At 39.4% G+C, this 25,043-nt stretch overlaps 1 protein-coding gene across 5 annotated transcripts in view; it reads left to right on the forward strand.

Moving 5' to 3' along the window:
- Nucleotides 1-25,043, forward strand: part of TMEM117 (transmembrane protein 117) — a 534,943-nt gene that overhangs the window by 328,152 nt on the left and 181,748 nt on the right. For all 5 annotated transcript variants that reach the window (XM_060026169.1, XM_060026170.1, XM_060026174.1 and 2 more), the window contains one exon: nucleotides 3,410-3,507. In XM_060026169.1, the coding sequence (XP_059882152.1) occupies nucleotides 3,410-3,507 (98 nt within the window). The remainder of the gene's footprint in view (nucleotides 1-3,409; nucleotides 3,508-25,043) is intronic.

Raw genomic sequence — 25,043 nt, forward strand, 5'->3', positions numbered from 1 at the left:
ATGCTTAACATAAAACTATATGTAGTACCTACATGTGAGTACCTACATGTACAGTTGGGCTACTGACCTCCCTTCCCTTTGATTTTTCACAGCAATTTAATCTGTAATGTATTTTAACATTGTACTGTAGCTTTGTCACTTTCTAACGGTTCAATATATGATAGTTTTGTCTTTATGGAAGAGATGAGACTGATTGTCAATCCCTTTGACTCCAAATCCAGTTATTCAACACAGTCACAGGAAGCAGAATGATAGACATCAACAATAAACATCTATAATTATTATAACACCTGCTAACGTGTATTGTGTGCCTATAGATGTTGAATAAGAAACTGAGACACAGTGGTTGATTACTTCGCCCCAAATCAAAAAATAGTAAGAGACAAAACTTGGATTAGAAGCCAGGGAGGCTGGCCCCAGAGCTGGTGCACATAACAGTACATTAGAAGTGTGACCCTGCTCACTAACTTCTCTTTCTCCATGGGCGAAAGGCAGGATACAATGACTTATTTTATAAAGTTGCTACAACAATTCTTAAGAAGAATACATCTAAGAGCTTTGTAATCCATGAAGCTCTCTAGCAAATGCAAGATATTACCGATGCCATTGTATCTTCTTGCTGCCCTTGTTACCACCATGTCATATAGGCTAAACTCACAGAGGAGCAAAGTTTTCACTTAGATTGCTGTAGAGATCACTTGCTTTTATGATCATTTACTGACTTTTAAATCTCAACATGCATGTTCCTGCTCAGATTGTACTATACTCAAGCCCCAAGATGAGCTTATATTCTACTGAGAAAGACTGCCAACAAGGCATAATGTGATAAGGGGCGTAATGAAGTTTTTTGCAAAGACCTAGCAGAGAGGAAAGGAGAAGGGAAGGATTGTGAGACTCAAAGATTTAGACAAATGTCTCCCAGCTTAGAAAGAAAGACCAGCAATTTCAAATTCTAATAATCTTCCCTGGAGTGAAGCATCAACAAGTTTCACATTGTATTTATGCTACATAGCAATATTTTTGCATTGTCCTCAGTCCCCCCTTTCCTGCATGTATTCCCACAAAGACTGTCCTTGACCAACACCAGAAATGAATTTGATTTCTCTAATGCAGAAGGTAATTGGATTTTTCTTTATTGAATGCATCCCTTTAATGACTGTCTCTGCTCCTGCCAATTTAGCTGCAAGTGACCTGACATTGATCTGATGATATGACTTAAAGAGTTGGAGCTGGGAGTGAAAAAGACCAGCTGTCTGGCATCAGAAAAAATGTTTTTTGCCTCATCTTGCTATTTTCCTGAGAAAATCCTTTGTCCTTGAATGTCATTTTTCCAAAACCTGCTGTGATAATTGGTCATATAGCAGCGGATTGCTTCCTTCTAGAAAATATGATAAGTATTTCCCAGAAATTCAAAGGATCGTGAGAGGTTACTACAAACAACTCTATGCCAATAAAATGGACAACCTGGAAGAAATGGACACATTCTTAGAAAAGCACAACCTTCCGAGACTGAACCAGGAAGAAATAGAAAATATAAACAGACTAATCACAAGCATTGAAATTGAAACTGTGATTAAAAATCTTCCAGCAAACAAAAGCCCAGGACCAGATGGCTTCTCAGGCAAATTCTATCAAACATTTTGAAGAGCTAACACCTATCCTTCTCAAACTCTTCCAAAATATAGCAGAGGGAGGAACACTCCCAAACTCATTCTACAAGGACACCATCACCCTGATACCAAAACCAGACAAAGATGACACACACAAAAAAAACTACAGGCCAATATCACTGATGAACATAGATGCCAAAAACCTCAACAAAATACTAGCAAACAGAATCCAACAGCACATTAAAAGGATTATACACTGTGATCAAGTGGGGTTTATCCCAGGAATGCAAGGATTCTTCCATATACACAAATCAATCAATGTGATACACCATATTAACAAATTGAAGGAGAAAAACCATATGATCATATCAATAGATGGAGAAAATTTAACACTCATTTATGATAAAAACCCTCCAGAAAGTAAGCATAGAGGCAACTTACCTCAACATAATAAAGGCCATATATGACAAACCCACAGCCAACATTGCTCTCAATGGTGAAAAACTGAAACCATTTCCACTAAGATCAGGAACAAGACAAGGTTGCCCACTCTCACCACTCTTATTCAACATAGTTTTGGAAGTTTTAGCCACAGCAATCAGAGGAGAAAAAGAAATAAAAAGAATCCAAATAGGAAAAGAAGAAGTAAAGCTGTCACTGTTTGCAGATGACATGATACTATACATAGAGAATCCTAAAGATGCTACCAGAAAACTGCTAGAGCTAATCAATGAATTTGGTAAAGTAGCAGGATACGAAATTAATGCACAGAAATCTCTTGCATTCCTATACACTAATGATGAAAAATCTGAAAGAGAAATTAAGGCAACACTCCTATTTACCACTGCAACAAAAAGAATAAAATACCTAGGAATAAACCTACCTAAGGAGACAAAAGACCTGTATGCAGAAAACTATAAGACACTGATGAAAGAAATTAAAGATGATACAAACAGATGGAGAGATATACCATGTTCTTGGATTGGAAGAATCAACATTGTGAAAATGACTCTACTACCCAAAGCATTCTACAGATTCAATGCAATCCCTATCAAACTACCAATGGCATTTTTCACAGAACTAGAACAAAAAATTTCACAGTTTGTATGGAAACACAAAAGACCCTGAATAGCCAAAGCAATCTTGAGAAAGAAAAATGGAGCTGGAGGAATCAGGCTCCCACAGTTGGAGGGAATGGTGAAAACATCACAGTGGTGATGTGACTTTACCCAAGACGGGCAGGATTTGTGCACCTGAGAAAAAGAGGTGGAACATTTTTGGAACAATACTGCATAATTAGAATAATATGCCATAAAAAGGGTTCATGTCTTATATCTCACACATCATTGAAGGGAAAAAGGGAGAGAAAGGAAGGTAATATTTTGACTAGTGATATAGGTAAAAATCTAGACATATCAGGAAATGTTTGAATTTTGGAGTTTCTGATTTAGACAAACTTAAAAAGAATATGACATTTTATTTATTATGTTTTTGTTTCTATGGAGAAGTTAATAGTATCTTAAAGATGACTCCTTGGATAAGGTAATCTTGATGTTTCTTTAAAAAATATCACTATTTGATACTTTGAACAGCCTTAAATATGCTCATTCATTATGTGAAGTCAAATGAACTGTTAAAACTTTTAACTGAAGTATATTCTTCTAATTTTCATCTCTGCATATATTCTAATGTTAAAATACATACATATTTTATTCTTAACAAAATGTGAATTATATACATATTTAAACCTGAATGGAAGATTTCTGAAAGTGCTAAATAAGTTTCTTTCATTGCTTCAGGTCACTGATATGATGCTTCAGGACAAGCCCTATCCTGATTGGGGAAAATCTGCAAGAGCTTTCTGGAAGAAAGGAAATGTTAGGATTATTTTATTCTGGTAAGAGATTGTTTCATTTATTGTCATATGTCTTGCCTCATTCACAAGGACTTGCGGTGGATTTCGTTTTCTTTAGATATATAAAATTCTACCTAGAGAGGCACTTCTAGTGCACACTGTGCTCCATTAAAACGATGAAAACCATTATCCTATTTATCAATTAATTTCTGCTTGCACATTGTTGCATATACACATTTACAAGAGATACATTTACTAATATAGTAAAGCGAATAAGATTTTACCAGAGGTAAGTAGGTTTTTGAGTCAGCAAAAATAAGCTATAAGTTTCATCAATGGAATCGGGTATAAAAATGTCCCCAGTGAGTATTGAATTTCCAGTGTATTTGACAGGATATAATTTTGCTTTGAAGAAATCATACAGTGAAGGAACCTCTTACAGACCACATCTGGCTCTTTGGCACTTCTTTTTGTACCAATAATTGCCTTTAGCTCTCCAGCCCAATCATTGCAATTAAAAAACAATCCATGTCTTATGGAACTTTGTCTTTTGTGGAGTCAACATTATTTATGTATATCTGAAGAAGCTTAGACAGAAATGGTAGGAATATAGAGACAGCAAGAAAGGCACTTCCACCAGGCCGTGTGACAGTGATTCAACCCGATGTATGAAAAGTTATCTACATTAACACCCAGAAGCCTTGTAATTGATGATGACTTGTGCTTCCTAAATTGCATTCTGTTCACCTGCCTTTCAAAATGAAAAAAAAAAAAGTCTGTTTATTCTTGGATCTAACTCTGAGGGTTGATTTTTTTTCATGTACAAGCTACAAAAGTCATGGTCACTAAGTACTTGGGGGAAAATATACACTCTAAGCTATCTTTGTGCTTTAGCACTATTACTAAATGTTGCTTCAGATGTATGGCATTTTGAACTCAATTAACAGCAAGTAAACAAAAAGTAGATTTTTCAATAACGTTGTAAAAATGAATATGATTTTGTAGATGTTTATTCACAACTTGCCTCAGAGTCAAGTGTGGCCTATTTTATGGCACATTTACTTCGTATTGTTTCCTGTTTGTAAGTTCCCCATGTAGCTTGACTAAATAATATGTAATATTATAATTTTAGCAAGTATTCATTGAAGATATGTTTTGCTCCAGGCACTATGCTAAGAACTTACTCATTTAATCCTGATACCCCTGTAAGTAAGTGCTATTATTATAAGCATAGGTCTCTGAATTCAGGGCCCCAGTTACTAAGCATTATATTAGACTGTCTCTAGAAAAACAAAGGATACATTGGTGTGCAAATTCTAAATGATTATCCTTAATCCTTGTTTAGATAATGGTGCTAAACAAGAACGTGAGATTCTGGGAAATCATTCTACCCTATAGAATTCTGTACAGGGGTTTTAAGAATCATAATTTAAAAGGAGATAAACTCTAATATTAAAAGGCTTTATGGACTATCTCTCTTTTAAAATATCTACTTACTATGTTTACAGATATTTTGTATCATTCAATGTATCTTCGAAGGCAGCCCATTGATTATTGTTCAATGTGGCCAGTTACCAAGGTCACATGTATATCATTTGCAAAGATGAGCCATGCATATCTGAATGCCTCTATTATTGTTGTCATTAGCTACACTTATTTGCAATTGTTGTTTCAGAGGAGAGGAATCCATACTAGATTTCTTCTTAATCATCTTAGTACATTTTCCTTGAACGTTATTACTCAAATCTATGTATTACCAATCTCTGTTTATACAAGTGTGTTTATTTTTGACATATGTGATAACACAGTTCCAATGGATAATCTAAAGCATATTTTGAATGTTGTAAAATAATTTAATTAGTCACTGACAAATAGATAATATTCTTAAATGGAGAGCAAACTAAAATTCACACTTATTCTTATAGTCATTGTTTCTGTAAAATTATTGATTATTAGGTAATATATTTGAGAGATGATTTTTATTGTTATGTTTCAGAAGTAATATTTCAAATCATGGAGAGCATAAAACAACTGGAGGAAAATTTAAATGCCGCTTTGAACATATTTTTTCTTATTTTATCCATTATATACCATTAGATTATCTTGACAACAGTATTCATGGTTTTAAAAGAGAAAAATCTGATGCAAAATATTGAACATGGAAATTATGTGGGAAGCAAAAAATCTCCCTTTTTGTTCATACTCTTCAGATAAAAGGGATTTAGCAAGTATAAAGGGCATTTGTTTTTTTAGCTCTAGGAGATGAAAATACAGAAATCATTGGCAAGGTTTTAAATGAAATAAAAGATAGTATTTACATACTATGTGTCACCCACTCAAAAAGAGGTATTTTCTTTTGGTTTTACCCTAGTTAAGGAGAGACATATTCGTGTAATAAATCTGTGGTGAAGAAATTTTGCAAAGGAAAGCTTTTATACATTGCAATGTGATTATGAGTTTAAACAGTACAACATGCAATTTTGTTGTAGTAAACTTACCTTTACCTAAGTGTAGCTGCTGTAACTCACAAATGCCTGTCAGAAACTATTTCATTTGCAACTGTGTGGCTAAGTTCTTTCTGATTCTTAGTGATAGATGTCTCTACATTGGAAAGACTGGTTCCTATTTCTTTCTGTAATCCTGCAAAGATGAGTCTGCTATAACACATGGGCCTTTACGCCTGGGAGGAGACTAAATTGTGGTTGATTTGCAAATACTAAATGGGAAAGGGCAGACTATTTATAGAACTTCCCTTCCAAAGCCCCATTCCCAGCCCTTTTGTTAATTAAAAAGAATAAAAATTTAAAATCAAAATCCTAGGTTAATGCCATATACTGTTCTGTTTTCCAGAGGGGCTACCAATACCCCTTTTCACTCACCTGTGTCTGAAGTAAATGTATACATAAACGTAGACATAAAAAAAATAAGTAGTATGATATTTATATTAGCTTCTATCTCCCCACTTTATTTACTCTCTAGAGACACAATTTATATGCTTTTGAGGGGAAGCATCTTGGGATATTTCCCAAAGGCTCAACTTTTTAAAAAATAAGGAAGACACTCTTCTGTGATTAGTCGGGGAATTGGTGGAGGAAGGAGTTGGGAGAGCTCGTGGTCATTAGGGCTTCCTGGATAATTCAATTCCTTGCCTTGGAGACACACGAGAGGTTTGTACCTTTCTGCCCCCTCTGATCACATGACTTGCTTAGACCAATTAAAATGTGCGTGAAAGAGGCTTGTGTCACCTCTAGGTAGAAGCATTTAATTGCCAGCGAGAAGCACTGAAAGGGGCTCCTTTCTAGGTAGCCGTTGTGGAAGTCTGTGTCTAGCTGGAGCACTTGTCATTCAGGTTCCCTGAATGACCTGGATAAGCCCAGCATCCTTTACAACACATGTAGTGTGAGCGAGGAATATACCTCTGCAAGTGGTAAGCCATTGAGATTGGGGGATTATTTGATACTGCAACATAAACCAGCCTATCCTGATGTATCCAGTCACTGATCCCTGGAAATGGAGTGCTGTCACAGCAGAAAGCAGAAATTTTAGTCTTGAGGGCTGGACAGCAAATGGCAAGAAAACTAATGAAGGCTGGAAAGATGGTAATACAGGTATTATAGTGGCAAAGCATTTGGTAAAAACTGTGGTCTGTGATTACTTAGATGCCTGGAAATTGGAAAACATAGTGCATTGCTGTGTGCATCTGTGTACAACTGTCCACTTCAATTCCACTCTGTTGCACAGTGAAAATTATGTGGGTTTTTTTTGATGATTAGTATATTTATATTTTTTAAAAGTACTTTATCTAGTGCTCTCATGGTTTGGGTGGGCATCTTTTGATCATGATTAACTTTATTCTTGACTGAGAAACAAATGAGCTGCTGCTGGTTTTCCTGCTTTGAGTTTCATGGTTATTATTCAAGTCTAACAAGGTTGTTTAACTTTGACCATTCAAGAGCTAATCAAGAAACAATTATTGTCTTTTTTTTTTAATGGGGAAACTTCTTTATTTTTCTTATTTTTATTTTTTTAACATCTTTATGGGAGTATAATTGCTTTACAATGGTGTTAGTTTCTGCTTTAGAACAAAGTGAACCAGCTATACATATACATATATCCCCATATCTCTTCCCTCTCGCATCTCCCTCCATCCCACACTCCCTATCCCACCCCTCTAGGTGGTCACAAAGCACCGAGCTGATCTCCCTGTGCTATACGGCTGCTTCCCACTAGCTACCTATTTTACATTTGGTGGTGTATATATGTCCATGCCACTCTCTCGCTTTGTCCCAGCTTACCCTTCCCCCTCCCTGTGTCCTCAAGTACATTCTCTAGTAGGTCTGAGTCTTTATTCCCATCCTTCCCCTAGGTTCTTCATTACCATTTTTTGTTTTTAGATTCCATATATATGTGTTAGCATACGGTATTTGTTTTTCTCTTTCTGACTTCACTCTGTATGACAGACTCTAAGTCCATCCACCTCACTACAAATAACTCAATTTTGTTTCTTTTTATGGCTGAGTAATATTCCATTGTATATATGTGCCACATCTTCTTTATCCATTCATCTGTTGATGGACACTAAGGTTGCTTCCATGTCCTGGCTATTGTAAATAGAGCTGCAATGAACATTGTGGTACATGACTCTTTTTGAATTATGGTTTTCTCAGGGTATATGCCCAGTAGTGGGATTGCTGGGTCATATGTTAGTTCTCTTTGTAGTTTTTTAAGGAACCTCCATACTGTTCTGCATAGTGCTATATCAATTTACACTCCCACCAATAGTGCAAGAAGGTTCCCTTTTCTCCACACCCTCTCCAGCGTTTATTGTATGTAGGTATTTTGATGATGGCTATTCTGACTGGTGTGAGGTGATATCTCATTGTAGTTTTGATTTGCATTTCTCTAATGATTAATGATGTTGAGCATTCTTTCATGTGTTTGTTGGTAATCTGTATATCTTCTTTGGAGAAATGTCTATTTATATCTTCTGCCCATGTTTGGATTGGGTTGTTTGTTTTTTTTGATATTGAGCTGCATGAGCTGCTTGTAAATTTTGGAGATTAATCCTTTGTCATTTGCTTCATTTGCAAATATTTTCTCCCATTCTGAGGGTTTTCTTTTCATCTTGTTTATGGTTTCCTTTGCTGTGCAAAAGCTTTTAAGTTTCATTGGGTCCCATTTATTTATTTTTATTTTTATTTCCATTTCTTTGGGAGGTGGGTCAAAAAGGATCTTGCTGTGATTTATGTCATGGAGTGTTCTGCCTATATTTTCCTCTAAGAGTTTTATAGTGTCAGGCCTTACATTTAGGTCTTTAATCCATTTTGAGTTTATTTTTGTGTATGCTGTTAGGGAGTGTTCTAATTTTATTCTTTTCCATGTAGCTATCCAGTTTTCCCAGCACCACTTATTGAAGAGGCTGTCTTTTCTCCATTGTATATTCTTGCCTCCTTTATCAAAAGTAAGGTGACCCTATGTGCGTGGGTTTATCTCTGGGCTTTCTATTCTGTTCCATTGATCTATATTTCTGTTTTTGTGCCAGTACCATACTGTCTTAATTACTGTAGCTTTGTAGTATAGTCCGAACTCAGGGAGACTGATTCCTCCAGCTCCATTTTTCTTTCTCAAGATTGCTTTGGCTATTCAGGGTCTTTTGTGTTTCCATACAAACTGTGAAATTTTTTGTTCTAGTTCTGTGAAAAATGCCATTGGTAGTTTGATAGGGATTGCATTGAATCTGTAGATTGCTTTGGGTAGTATAGTCATTTTCACAATGTTGATTCTTCCAATCCAAGATCGTGGTATATCTCTCCATCTGTTTGTATCATCTTTAATTTCTTTCATCAGTGTCTTATAGTTTTCTGCATACAGGTCTTTTGTCTCCTTAGGTAGATTTGTTCCTAGGTATTTGATTCTTTTTGTTGCAATGGTAAATGGGAGTGTTTCCTTAATTTCACTTTGAGAAACAATTATTGTCTGAACATACATGTGTGGAAGAGTGACATGATAATAATAATAATAAATGGAATAAACTAATAAAAACGACCTGAGAATCAGGGGAAATGTCAGTTAGAAGGGTTTTAGTAATAGCTCTACTAATAACCAACTGTGTGACCTGTATGACTACTTTGAGTTTCCATTTTCTTTTCTGTAAAAGGGATGTTTTGTTATTTTTTGTGGTCCTTTTCAGCTCTACAATGTTATTTTCTACTGTAAGATTAAGGTGTGGGAGAGTGAGTAATTCTGTCTGCTTTGCTCTGGAGGCCAGAATATGGACTGCTATAGTCTGAATGTTTGTATCCCTCCAAAATTCCTGTGTTGAAATCCTAATGCCCTATGTGATGGTATTAGGCAGTGGGGCCTTTGGAAAGTGCTTAGGTCATGATGGTGGAGCCCTCAGAAATGGGATAAGTGAGTTTATAAAAAAGGTCTCACAGAGACCCCTAGCCCTTTCCACCATGTGAGGACACAGAGAGAAGGTGCCAACTATGAATTAGGAAGGAGGCGCTTACCAAACAGAACCATGCTGGTGCCTTTATCTTGGACTTCCAGCCTCCGGAATTGTGAGAAATAAATATCTGTTGTATATAAGCCACCCAGTGTGTGACACTTTGTCATAAAAGCCCAAATGGACTAAGATATGAGTCAATGAGTGTTAAGTCACATGCAAGCAGCTTTGGATACATGTATGAAAGAATTCCTTAATAATGAGAGTGTCTGAGTGCTGAATGAGCCTGCCTGATGAACTGCTGAAATCCCCATCAGTGGAAGTATTCCTGCCAAGGCTACATAGTCTTTCAGGGATGCTATACAGGATTTTCACAATGAATGAGAAAAAAGTAAATCACTTTAAATTTTCATCAAACTTGAAGGTTCTGTGACTTGACATTTTTAACTAGAAAAGTATTGCATGTTGATTTTTAATAGAGAGGATGCTAATTATATTTTAATATGCTCTATAATCCCATCATCATTATGAACAGAATTTTTACATTAGACAATGATTCATGAAAGGTTCCAGGGGCAACTAGATTATGCACAGCATTTTTCCTCACTTCCCAAATAATAAATTAGCCCATATCTTCTCTCTGGATGGATTTTGTCTTTTTGCCTTCAGCCTTCCTTCTATCTCAACATGTCTCTTTAATTAAAAGCTGCCTCTGTGAGGAAAAGCAGAACATTTTTAGCCCAAAGCATGTAACTGTACCTACTGAATCAGTCACCTTAACTTTAAACATTGCACTAAATTAACAAGCTCCATTTAAATCTGGCTACTTCTCAGCAGAAGAATCCAAGGATATGCTTCACCTGGTTTTCTTGCTAGATATTGTTTCCTACTTCTGGCTAAAAAGATGATTGATGTTGCATTACTGTTTTGTTGAATTAATGTGTTGTCATATTATTTAGAGATTTTCATTTAAAAAGTAAATTCTGTATTTATACCAGAGGGATTTAACTCTCAGGTGTATATTTATGCCTGGGCATTAACACAATCCCATGCCCTTCGAGACTTAATTTTGCTGAATTAAGAGCAAGTCTTGTTTGCATTTAACTTATTTAAGTAAATACTTAAGCTCTGAGTACAATATGAAATAGTGGTTAGAAGCAGACTCTGAAGCCAGTTGCCTGGCTTTCGGTCCTGGTTTTACTACTTACTATTGTGTTAGTTGTTTTAACTGGTATTATGACATGTTATGACTGGTATTATGAGCACCAGGTGCTCTCCATGTTGCTGAGAATACAACTTTGAGAGAGAAAATAAGGACTCTGACAGCATAATTTTCTATCCAGTGAGAGATATGGGGGCAGGAGGTAATACCCACCAAGGTGTAGGTTCAAGGTGAGCTCTCAGGATGGTTTTGCTAGGGCTGAAGTGTCATTTCAGGATAAGTAGGGGCCAGAAACATGGTGATTGGTTAGGTATGTCGAGTGAGGCAGAGGGAGAAGTTTAGGGTATCGTTGAGTAGTTAGGCTTGAGCAGCTGAACAGGAGCTTATGTTACTCACTGAGACAGGAGATCCTGGTGGAGAACTGAGTCTTAAATGGAGGCATAATGAATCCAGGCTTGAGCATGCTGAACTTGATGTACTAATTGAGATACCTAGTAAGCAGGTCCTTATATGGAATCTGAAGCTGAGGAGTGAGGGAGTGAGGTCTGAGACAGAAATATAACTAACATTTATTTCTTGGTTTACATTTTTATACTTTTGTAGATGTCATTATCTACATGTATGGGGTGTTTGAGTGGGTGTACAGTGAAAATAAAAGATCTACTAGAGTAAACCTACGGAGCTCTTTTATTTGGGAGCAGGCAGAAGAGGCATCTGGAGAGAAGACAGAGAAAGAGGGGACAAAAAGAATGAAAAGTCCAAAAAGGGTGTGTCATAGATGCCAAGAGAAGAGAGAATATCAAGAGATATAACAATGTCAATAGTCAAATGCTAGCAATATATCAAATAATATCAAAATGCAAAGTGTCTATGGGATTTCACTCTAAGAGGACCATCAGTGATGAGCTTGGCAAGAATGTTTTTGCAGAATGTTGCTGATAGATGCTAGACTTGTACCGGGTCAACCCACGATTAGGACAGGAGGAAATAGGAACAGGGAGGATATTCAGAAGGTGAGAGAGAAGGCTGGAGAGATATCTATATTTAAACATGAATAATCCCCAGGAAAATTTTAAATGTATTTACTGATTTGGCTATTAATTGATTTGTCTTGTCCAGAGCATATTCATTTTTCTCCCAAGAGATAGAGGTCATTTCGAATTACTTGTTGCCCGGGTACTGAATAAAAGGCTCTTAAATTAAATTCTGTGGCGAAATTTCACTCTTTGTTATCTCATTTTTTAGTAGAAAGATAGAGAATAAATAGTTCATAGGGTTTTAAATTTAAAAACCTTTAAAAATTTAAAGAAATGCATTAAAATCAAAATGGTGGCTAAGTTCTCTACATATTTATGCTCAGATCACATTACTTGAGAGCAGGATAGCATCTCACTTATCGTGTCCCTAGGACTTAGCATGGTGCCTGGCACACAGTAAGCATTAAATACACTCTTGCTGAATTAACTACTTTGGTGAGGACTTTCAAATATATAATACTCTAGGACAGTTTTGAAAATTTCTTTAGATAGAGGACTTCACTGAAGACGATAAAAGGATGATTAAAAGTATTTTGACTTTGTGATTAACTGATGCTTTATAAGAAGATATATAATCCTTATGAATTTTTTTCTGAAAAATTTTTAGAAATATTTATTTTCAGTATTTTTAAAAAATCATCTTGGTTGCAAATTATGTTCTTTACCTACAACTAGAAGGTGCATTTAAAAATCGTGGGATATGTTTCTACAGTAATGCAATGTCAGCCCCACACTGACCGTGAGGGTCTTTAACTTAGGATCTTTTCCTCATCTCTTAAAGGTGAGTAAGGTTTAAGGAAAAAGGATTAATTAAACAGTGTTACATTAGTTGCTAGTAACCTCCCTATTATAGGCCTTCATTCTAATAGCTAAAGCCTGGAATAGCAACTCTGAGTCCAAGAACAATCCTCCAATTTATGAATCTTTGAAAGAAAATGCCCTTTAATAAAGGCTTGGAGATACTGCATAGTTTTTCTGTATAACAGCTGTTGGTAGAACATAGTTATTCCTCTTCAGTCTTAAATTTATTGGTTGAATGGAATACTCCCCTGAGCTGGGAGACCTAAGTCATACTTATTAAATTTCTAAAGTATAGGTCATGTTTTCAAAGGTCCCTGAGTTCATATATAATAGTATAAATGCACAAAATTAAAATAGAAACAATAAATTCTAGAAGAATAGAAAGCAACATTTAACCAAGTTTAGTGACTCGATCCATTCCAGCAGTGTGGGAAACCCTGCCTGTCTTTTCCTTCTTTGTCATGAGTGTGTGCCCCCTGTCGCACCATCTCTAATAGACGAAAAATGCAAATCTTTCATATTAACAAAACTCCAAGTATTTCTATGACTCCATCTGTTAGAAAGCCCAGATATTATTTTCACTTTTGTTATTTCCCCACATCTCCCAGTAACCATTGGTAGAATTCTTTGAGATATTTATCTTCATCCTGCAAATATTTACAAAGTGGCCATAATACAAGTGTCTTAGAGTAAAATGTCTTTGCTAGCATAAAAATCCTCCTTAAAAACATGTTTGTTTTTATGTGCTTTGGTCAAACCTGCCTATTAGGATTAAGGTTTCCTATTCAGGAGACAACTATCATATCAGAAGAGCTGTCATTCTTTATTTAAATCCCTCCCATCAGCTTTTTGTAGATTGAATGGGCCGAGAAAAACATCTCGGTGTCACCAAGGTACAGCTGGTTGTTTAGTGCCCATGATTCACTATGGTTCACATCCAATGCTGAGATCTGCAAGCCACCAATTCAGTTTTTTGGTACATTAGTCACTGTTGGAAACTCACAACTGATCGATTTTCAAACCAGAATTGCTGGTGACTAATACGCCGATGTTCTCTGCAAGGCAACTCTTTTACCATTATCAACTGGAAGTGAATCATTGTTTATTTCATGAACCACTGATCAAAATTAAGGGAGATGAAGAGTGCAGGCAGTGTTCATCCAAAACAAGCTGAGGCCTCTGACAGTCCCCATCAATGTGCAGTTTCTTTCTGGTACCAGACTGCTGCTATCACCCAGATCTAATATGAATTCACCCCATTAGCTCTGGTCCCAAAATGCCAGCTCTTGTTTTCAGAGTATCCTATTCCTACATTCCACCCCTGCCGGCCAGAGCTCCCTGTGCCTTCTCTCTTTAGAAGAAGGGATGGAGGCATTAACCATATTAAAGGCTGAAATGCTTTGATGTTTGCTGTTGCACCTAGGAAGCTTTCTGATGAACTAGAGGTAGAATGTATAGGCAGGTGTCAAATCAGATGAGGCACTCTGAGTTTGTCCTCACATGTATATTTATTAGCCTAAAGGTTAAATATAGTCTGATTATAATGGCTGGGCATATGAGTAACCCACATTCTGGAAACCAAACAAGAACCAATGTCTCCATACGTAAGCTGGACGAAGCTTTGCTATTGAGTGAAAAACAAAAATTCAAGCTTGTCTCATACATTCATTCAATCATTCATATTAGTTGACTGTGTTAGGTATTCTACTGGGAATGCAACAGTGAATAGGAAACATACCTAGTTCTTGCCCTCATGTAAGACTTACTGTATATCTTACCAACTAGCTTGCTGGTAGGATAGAAAAAAGAAAGAAAGAATTTTAAAAAATTATAAATAACAGTAAGTTCTAGGAAGGAAACAAATGTCAGGGACTGTACCCCTTTCCAGTTCTCTCCCTCTTCAGGTCACATTTCTTGAAAGACTTACCCACACTCACTCTCCACCTTGTTATTTGCCAATTACACTGTCATCTCTTCTCTTCTACTCCATGGTGGTTTCTTGCCATCAGTTCTCCTGAATTTCAGCTTGTGTCACACTTCCACTGCACAAACCAGCACTGTTTTGGAGGTTAATCAAGCATTGGTGACTTTGGTGGGCCATCTTTTATTTAAAGTGGGCAGGTATGGAAGGACATAATTGAAAAGTAATACTTTGACTTTTTTTTTCCATCATTTTCAAAACTCAGCTTTATTGAGATATAATTTACATAAAATAAAATTTTATTTACAAAATTTTAAGTGTACATGAGAGTTTGGGATTAGCATAACATTGTGCTAATTAACACAACATTGTAAATCAACTATACTTAAATTAAAAAAAAAAAAAACACATGGAGAGGGACTTCCCTGGTGGCGCAGTGGCCAAGAATCTGCCTGCCAATGCAGGGGACACGGGTTCGATCCCTGATCCAGGAAGATCCCACATGCCACGAAGCAACTAAGCCCATGCTCCACAACTACTGAGCCTGTGCTTCAGAGCCCAGGAGCCACAACTACTGAAGCCCACACGCCGCAACTACTGAAGCCCGCACACCTAAAGCCTGTGCTCTGCAACAACAGAAGCCACTGCAATGAGAAGCCCGCGCACCGCAATGAAGAGCAACCCCCGCTTACCACAACGAAGACCCAACACAGCCAAAAACAAAATGTAAACAAATTAATAATATCCTGTGATAAACCACAATGGAAAAGAACAGGAAATATAATGCATATTTATGTAAAACCAAATCACCCCTGCACAGCGGAAACCAACACAACACTGCATATCAACTATACCTCAATAAAATAAATTTTTTAAAAGTGGTATACCTGATGGAAGGCAAGTACAGTAAGCCATGGGCATAGCAGGTGGACTTAACCCAATCTCGGGAATCAGAAAGTTGCTCAAGCATTCCAGCAAAGGAAAGAACGTGTGCCAAGCTCTGAGGGGGCAAGCAGGGTGACCTTGATGAAACAAGTGAAGTCCGATAAGGCTAGAGCCTCATAAGCAGCACAGGGGACCAAGCTCATTACCGTAGGGGAGGGCCTGGGACTTTGTGTTTTTGCCAAGTTCTCCAAGCTCTCCTGACGCCCTGAGAACCACAGCCTTAGAAGAGTACTGCATGAGGCTCCGTTTCCCATACCAGGCCTCACCGGATGGAACTTGCCTTCTAACAGATCTTGCGTCAAGTCTCCACATTGTGCAATCCTCTATCACTTCTTCACTTTTTTTGCAGACTGTGGGTTTTTTTTTTTATTATTATATGCCTTCATTTATTATTATTGTTTTTTAAATTGATGTATAGTTGACTTATTTTTTTTAAATACTTACTAATTTATTTATTTATTATTATTTTTTTTAACATCTTTATTGGGGTATAATTGCTTTACAATGGTGTGTTAGTTTCTGCTTTATAACAAAGTGAATCAGTCATACATAAACATATGTTCCCATATGTCTTCCCTCTTTATAGTTGACTTATGATGCTGTGCCAGCCTCAGGTGCTCAGCAAAGTGATTCAGTTATACATATACATATATATATATATATATATATATATATATATATATATATATACACACACACACACATATATATTCCTTTTCACGCTCTTTTCCATCATGATCCATCACAGGACATTGAACACAGCTCCCCATGCCATCCAGCAAGACCCCATTATCTGCTTTATATATAGTAGTTTTATGCCTGTATTTTAAAACTCAGCTTTCTTCAGGTGCAATTTGTATACAACAAATTTTACCAATTTTAAGTAAGAAATTTCAGTGAATTTTGACAAATGTATACAGTTTTAAAACCACCATCACCCAAAAAAGTTATTTTGTGCCCTTTGCAGTCAATCTTCTTCCCCATTCCCAGCCCTGGGCAACCACTAATCAGTTTTCTGAAAGAATAGTTTTGCCTTTTCTGTAATTTCATATAAATGAAATTATACAGTATGTGGTCTTCCATGTCTAAGTTCTTTCATTTGTATAATGCCTTTGAGATTCATCATTTTGATGTGCATATCAGTAGTTCATTCCTTTTAGTTGCTAATTCATATTCCATTGTGTGGATGACCATGGTTGTTCACCAGTGGATGGACGTGTGGGTTGTTTCCAGTGTTTGTCTATTACAGATAAAAATTCTATTAAAAAAATAGTATGAGTTTTTGTAGGAATGTGTTTTCATTTGTCTTCAGTAAATACCCAGGAGAGAGATTGCTGGGTCACATGGTAAATGTATGTTTAACTTTGTAAGAAACGGCCCAACTCCTTTCCAAAGTGGTCATTTTGTGTCCCACCTAAAGTGTGTGAGCGTTCCAGTTCCTCCACGTCCATGTCAACTCTTGGTCTGTCAGTCATTTTTTTTTTTTTTTTTTGCGGTACACGGGCCTCTCCCGTTGCAGAGCACAGGCTCCGGACGCGCAGGCTCAGCAGCCATGGCTCACGGGCCCAGCCGCTCCGCGACATGTGGGATCTTCCCAGACCGGGGCACGAACCCGTGTCCCCTGCATCGGCAGGCGGACCCTCAACCACTGTGCCACCAGGGAAGCCCTGTCAGTCATTTTTTTAAAAATTTTTATTGAATTATAGTTGATTTACAGTGTTTTGCTGTTTCAAGTGCACAGTAAAGTGATTCAGTTATACTTTTTCAGATTCTTTTCCATTATAAGTTATTACAAGATGTTGAATATAGTTCCCTGTGCTACACAGCAGGTCCCTGTTGGTTATCCATTCCACATACAGTAGTGTGTGTATGTTAATCCCAAACTCCCAATCCATCCCTCCCCACCCTCGCTATCCCCACCGGTAACCGTAAGTTTGTTCTCTATGTCTGTGAGTCTGTTTCTGTTTTGTGGATAAGTTCATTTGTATCATATTTTCGATTCCACATATAAGCGATATCATATGATATTTGTCTTTCTCTGACATCAGTCTTTTTAATTTTACCTGTTTCAGATTGTGTTTTAATAAAATCACTCTTCCTGCAGGAAGGAAAATGAGTTTGAAGGGACAAAAGACCCACTGGGTGGCTCTTGCGGGAACCTAGGTGGGAGGCTCTGAGAGAATTAGAAAACCTACGGTCTACTTTCTCATCAGCAGACAGAGGGGCTGCAGGAAAGGAATTGTAAAGAAGAATTTACCTTTGAATGTACCGGGCACACTGATTTCACAGAGGAAACATGGACCTGACCAACATTGAACAGGGAGCGAGTGGCAGGGCCAGAGGAAATGACTGTCCTGTGGATACCTGCTCCTGACCCTGCTTTGGGGACTCGGGACCCCAGCGGTAGAAGGGCAGGGGCAAGAAAAAGATGTAGTTCTTTTGTCCTTAGCTGAGATGATGAAGTAAATCCTCATAGGAAGGGAGTTATAAGTAGTGGTTAGTTGTCTGTAAAATTAATTCCAACAGCGTTCGATTCATTCAATATTCATTTTCAAATTGGCTGAACTTGACGGACACTGCGTCCTGTCTGGGAGCACAGACCTCCTGTCCAGTTCCTCACAGTTAGGGGAATTCCCTGGCGGTCCAGCGGCCAGGACTCGGCACTCCCACTGCCAGGGCCCCAGGCCCGATCCCTGGCCAGGGAACCGAGATCCCGCAAGCCGCTTGGTGCGGCCAAAAAAAAAAAAAACTTGCTTGCACACAGGTTAGTGAGTGAGTGAAGGGAGCTGACCATCATTTCTAACAGTGTTTCCTCAGGCCTCTCATGTATTTATTTGTAACCCCTTGCTGAGTGGGCCCAGACATGCCCAAGGACAGCCCTGGAGTGAACATCCCTGCAACATCCCTGTTGCACAAGGTGAAGTTCACTACACTCACTTTGCAAGGATGAATTAACATAGTCTCTATCTTCTAGGATTCCAGCCCTGAGTGCGTACATCCTCAGCTCTGGTTCCCAGAAGCCACCCAAGCACCTGTTTCGCGCCTCCCCCCCACCACTACCTGAGCAAGCTGAGATGGGGGTCGCCCCCAGAGAAACACTAGGAAGACAGAGGTTATACAAGTATACCAATGCCAGTCAATGGCACAGCTCGCAGCCCACCAGATTTATCATGAGGCCAATCAGCTCTCAGCATGCCCCGGGGAGAAAAATGCTCATTCCTTGGGAGAACAGAAAGTGGAGCTTTGGCCGAAACCACTTTGCCTTCAAGAGCAATTTTTTAATCCCTTTGTCTGGTGCATGAAATCAGTTCCCAGAGCACAGGGGTTATTAATAACTGTGGGACCTTTTCCCAGCCTCCAGATCAATTGGCAGAAGCCTCTGGTTCCTCCCTCCTGGATGCTTCTATTATTTAGAGCTAGGAAGTGGCCTCCTCCTTGAAATGCGTATAGTTTTTCACGTGACTTGGGAATTGCACAGCGCCCCGACCCCCCAGCCCCCAGCCCAACAAACCCAGTCGACCAGGAGGCCTCATCCTCTAGTCCGTCTTCCCGAGCTGGCTCAGCCTGCTGGGGTCTTTGCTTCCGCCGAGATGGCCTGCTCTCCGCAGAGCAGTGCAGCCTGTACCTCTCCTCCAGGCTGACTCTTCACAGCCCAGTGCAAGCCCGAGTGCTGACAGGGAATCCAACTGCCAGCAGTAGAGCCGGCCTGATTTAGAATAAGGTCACTTTGAGCCGGCTTCTCTCCTGCAGCTGGTGGAGGCCCCAAGGCAGCTGTTGGCTAGGTGCTAAGCGAGGCCCGGACCTCAACCTGGGGACCTGGGGGATGCTATACCAGCAACTTCCGTGCAGGGGGAGTGTCGTAACGTAGGTCTTCCTTCAGAGCTGCCTCTGTCCTTCTCCTCCTCTTCCCACCCCTCCTGGGGGCCTAGCCATGCCCGTGGCTTTCCCAGGCTCTCAGCTCAGGAAATTTGGATCCTCTGTCTTGCATCCTGCAAGCTCCACATCACCCGCCTGTCTGCTTGCCACCTCCCCAGAGGTGGCTCACTGGCACCCTAACCCCAGCACAGCACGGGGGACGGGCAGGCCTGGGGTCACCTCCTGGCCCCAGGCCTGTTGCTCCCTGTGAAGAAGCTAACACAAGAACACCCACCTTGTGAGGGTGGGTGACTGCGGGCGCAAAGCCCTGCCCACACGCGCACACAGCGGACACATCCTAAGGGATGCTCAGAGCTGACTGCATCTTCCCGCAAACCTGCTCCTTCCCCCCCACTTCCTGTCTCAGTCAACAGCATCATTGTCCTCTTAGTCACTCAGAGAGAATGACAAAGCAGTTGTCTCGTCCATCTTTCATTAGTCCGTGTTTTCCTTTTGTGGCAAAATATACGTAACATGAAATTTACCATTTTAACCACTATTAAATGTACAGTTCAGTGACATTGAGTACATTCACATTGTGGTGCTCTGATGGTCCATCTCCAGAACTTCCTGTCTTCTCCAGCTGAAACTCTGTCCCCATTAAACACTAACTCCCCCTTCCCCTCCTCCCAGCCACAGCACCCACCCTTGTACTTTCTGTCTCTATGAATGTGACTATTCTAAGTACCTTATGCAGGTGGAATCACACAGTACTTGTCATTTTGTGACTGGTTTATTCCACTGAGCATGATGTCCTCGAAGTTCATCCAGGTTGTAGCCTGTGTCAGGATTTCCCTCCCTTTTTAAGGCTGAATAATATTTCATGGTATGGATATACCACACTGAAAAAAATCCAATCATTGGTCTTTTTTTCTTTTTTTTTCTCTTTTGGCCACACAGCGCGGCCCACAGAATCCCAGCTTCCCGACCAGGGACTGAACCCGGCCCCCCACACTGAAAGCACCAAGCCCCAACCACCAGATGGCCAGGGGATTCCTTCCTTGGTCTATTTTTTTTAAAGGTTTTTTGGAAAGGAAATTAACACACAGAATTTTTTTTTTTTGGCTGTGTTGGGTCTTCGTTTCTGTGCGAGGGCTTTCTCTAGTTGCGGCAAGCGGGGCCCACTCTTCATCGCGGTGCACGGGCCTCTCACTACCGTGGCCTCTCTTGTTGCGGAGCACAGGCTCCAGACACGCAGGCTCAGTAGTTGTGGCTCACGGGCCTAGTTGCTCCGTGGCATGTGGGATCTTCCCAGACCAAGGCTCGAACCCGTGTCCCCTGCATTGGCAGGCAGATTCTCAACCACTGCGCCACCAGGGAAGGCCCAACAAACAGAATTTTTTTTTTAAGTTTTCCAAAGTGTTTCTTTTTTTTTAATCACCCATTTTATTTATTTATTTATTTATATTTATTTATTGGCTGCACACCTCGGCATGCAGGACCTTAATTCCCCAACCAGGGATCAAATCCGGACCCCCTGCACCGGGAGCATGGAATCTCAACCACTGGACCCCCAGGGAAGCCCCCAACACACAGAGTTTCAAAACCCACTCAATACAGAGGACTGTGTAATGAGAGCGTGTCTCCTCCCAGCTCAAGGGCAGGGCCGTCCCCCCAGCACCAGCCCTCTGACCCTCCCCCAGCAGTGACCGTCCCACTGCCCGTCTCTGGTTGCTGCCCGATATTTTCCAGTTCTCACTGGTTTCTCCAACCCAGACTCTGCCTTCTGGGAGCTGTCCCACCGGGCTGCCAACGGGGCAGTCTTCAGGCGAGCCCTGGCTGTGGCCCTCACCCACAAGGCATTAAATCTGTGGATCAATTCAGAAAGTCCCTTAAAAGTATGAAGCCTTTTGGTCCATGAACACGCGACGTCCCTCCATTTATTTAGGTCTTCCTTAATTTCTTTCAGCAACGTTCATTGTACAAATTTTCTACTTCTTTTGTTAGATCTATTCCTAAGTATTTTATTCTTCTTGATGCTATTAGGAGTGGAATTGTTTTCTTCCTTTTCAGAGCAAATGTCTTTTTGCTTCACTGGGATTCATTGGAATTCTCTCCGGGTTGCTGATTTTTACTTAGTGACGTTGAGTGATGACAGAGGCCTTGTGTAGGCAGGCGTCCAAGGCCTGGATCTCTCATGGGACACATGTGTGAGCTCTCTGAAGAAGCTGCAGGCCTCCACAGAGCACAGTTCCCTGCTGTGGGATACTGATGTCCAGTTTCAGGATTCCAACCTTGCCACTCAGCTCCGGCCCTAACGGCATCCCCTGTAGCCACTTTCTGGGTTTTCCTCCCTGCCGTGTGCATCCTCTTGGGTAGAATTCAAAAGCAATAGCTCAAATGCGTTAGCTCCCACTCTGTTCACCTGACAGGTAGAGGCTGACTTTCCAGATCTTATAACTTCTGACTGTTGTAAGGGAGCCCAAAGCACAGATGGGAATTCTGGAGGTTCAGGTCTCAGTGGCAGCCTTGGTCCCAATCAGCCACGTGACGTTGGGGAAATCACTTTTCCTTTAGGGTCCTCTATTTACTCATCTGAGTTTTGCCGCAACTCCTCAGGCGGGTGCCCAACTCCATTCTCTTGACTTTTTTTTGATGTTCTTTAAGTCAAACAATGAAGTGGAACTTTCTCATATGTGTATTAGACTTTATGCTATTTTCTTAAATGTAAAATGTCATTTCGATAAAATTAATACTAGTATATGAACATCCCTTTGATTGTTTATTTAGAATCAGAATGATACTCTAGAAAAGCACTTTCTCTTCATTCTTTAATTAACACATATGTGTTACATGATCACTCACTTTGTACAGGCCGTTGTAGTTCAGTATTTCAAGCTTCTGAGTTTTGGAAATGGAAGGAGAGGAAGCATGGTTGGGAGGAAGGATCTGGCATGCCTGAACTACACATCAAAATTTGGAACAAAACATGCCTCAAGAGGTAAAATAGGAATGTCAACTGACTTGAGAGGTAGGAGACATGTATTACACGAGCGTAAACTGTAGACTGAATGTTTGTGTCCCTCCAAAATTCATAGGTTGAAACCTAATCGCCAATGTGACAGTATTTGGAGGTGAGGCCTCTGAGAGGGGATTAGGTCATGAGAGTGGAGGAGTGGAGACCTCGTGAATGGGGTTAGTGCCCTCATGAAAGAGGCCCCAGGTTGCTCCCTCACCTCTTCCACCAAGTAAGGACACACCAAGAAGATGGCTGGCAGTGAGCCAGGAAGCAGGCTCTCACCAGACACTGAATCTGCTGGTGTCTTGATCTTGGGTGTTCCAGACTCCAGAATTGTGAGAAATACATTTCTGTTGTTTGTAAGCCTGTCGATGGTATTTTGTTATAGCAGTCCAAACAGACTAAGACAGCATGTCCAGCATAAATAATACTTTAAATATTTTACCGGTTTGAATGACAAATCTGATGTTCTTATTTTGAAATATTTCCAGCTTACAAAGTTGTAAGAATAGTACAAAGAATTCCTGTATACCTTTCATCCATATTCCCCAGCTGACAAATTTTTAAGACATTTGCTTTATCATTCTTTCTCACTTGCTATATAATTAGGTAAATGTAATGTTTCAATATTAATTTCCTAATTTTGATAATTAGACTGCAGTCATGTGAGATAATGTCCTTCTTTCAGGAAAGGATAAATATTTCACTGTACTTCCTAAAACTCTTTTCTTTTAGCAAAGAGTAAATACTTTGTTTTAGTTCCTAAAACAAGGATATTTTCTCACACAGTCTAGTTGCCAAAATCAGAATATTAACATCACTACATTATTTTATTCACAGACCTTATTCAAAGTTCACCAGTTGTCTCAATAATGTCCTTTAGATGAAGAGAGAGAGAAATAATAAAAATTAAAACATTGTTTTGTTTTCATCTAGTTTGGTATTCAATACAGAAACATGCAACACATCTATTTGTCAAGCCTCTTTAGAAATTTTAGATGTATGTTCTTTTATGGGTGCTGAAATAAAATATTTTCATCAATTGATGAAGATATGTTAGAACTCCTTCAAGATTTGATGAGCTTTAGACAACACATCATATACTATGAATATTTTTTTTATAATACACGCATTTAGGAATTGAATATATTCTTAGTATAACACATATTCAATTTGGCTCAGTGAACTTCTGAGAAATAAATGTTGCTCTCTGCCATTCTTCTTTAAACCTGTCCTTATATTTGTCTTATGTAGTTCAGAATCAGCAGTACTTTAAGCAAGCATTCAATACGCTGCTAAAATAGACTCCATTTTGGGCTCGAATTGTGGAAGAGAGAGAAAACTTGCATCATGATCTCAGCTCCCAAGATCCATGCAAATGATTTGGGCAAATCAAAACACACATAAGTACAACGGATGGCAGGTAACATGAGATGGTTCGTGAAAAATTATCTCATGCTGACTATGAGTTCCATTTGGAAATGGAACATTACCAAAGAGGATTAAGGTTGTCATGGAAATAATCATAGAGGAAGTTGGCTCTAATTAGACCCTTGAAGAAAGCAAAGGTTAAGAAGAAGCACAGAGAAATAGAGCCTTCAGATAAAGCAAGAAGTAACAAGAGCACTCATATAGGAAGATTGGAACAGTCTGTATTCTAGGGTCCAAATGGGTACCAGGCAAAAAGAAAGATTTTTTTTTACATTAAGAATCTTATCACAGGGCTGGGGTTTCAGAGCAGGAATTGCCCACAGTTCTCGGAGGCACTGGGGTACTGAGAGGTGGGTTACACACATGGACTTACCTGAAAAGATAAGACTGCCTCTTAGGAACTGCCAAAAGCCTATTGACCATAACTAAGCTCCAAACTCAGAACTAGACAAGCAACAGTGTTGGCCCAATGCTGTGTTTCCCCTGGGTTTGAGTCAAAGATACTTAAGAGTCCTCTAATCTCCAATGAAAGACTAAGATTTACAGTTTAGGCTTTATTCCCAATTATGCTAAGAAAGTCTGCATTTTTGTGGTTTTCTTACCATGATCTTCTAACTGTGAGTTTAGGGGAGGGACCATGTTTTGTTTGGCTCAGTATTCCCAGGGCCTACTAACCATTTAATAAGTATTTGTGCAACTTCTGATGCCAGAATAAATGAATACAATCTTCCTTGATAAACAAAACTAGAACCTTCTGATATATATATTTTTTTTAGTAGAGAGTTGTTCTGGAAGGAGAACATCCTTGTGGGGAGGGCTCATCAGTACAAGTAGCCCCAGTTTCGTCCCTTGGGGTCTTGCCCTTCCCTTGGGGTTGTCTCATTTACATTCCTGCCACCATCACCAAAACCTGGGCCAAGCATTATAAGACACACATTCTTCGTTTCTCGTTATCATAG

The sequence above is a fragment of the Delphinus delphis genome, chromosome 11 (genome assembly GCF_949987515.2).
Source record: "Delphinus delphis chromosome 11, mDelDel1.2, whole genome shotgun sequence".
Lineage (NCBI taxonomy): Eukaryota > Metazoa > Chordata > Mammalia > Artiodactyla > Delphinidae > Delphinus > Delphinus delphis.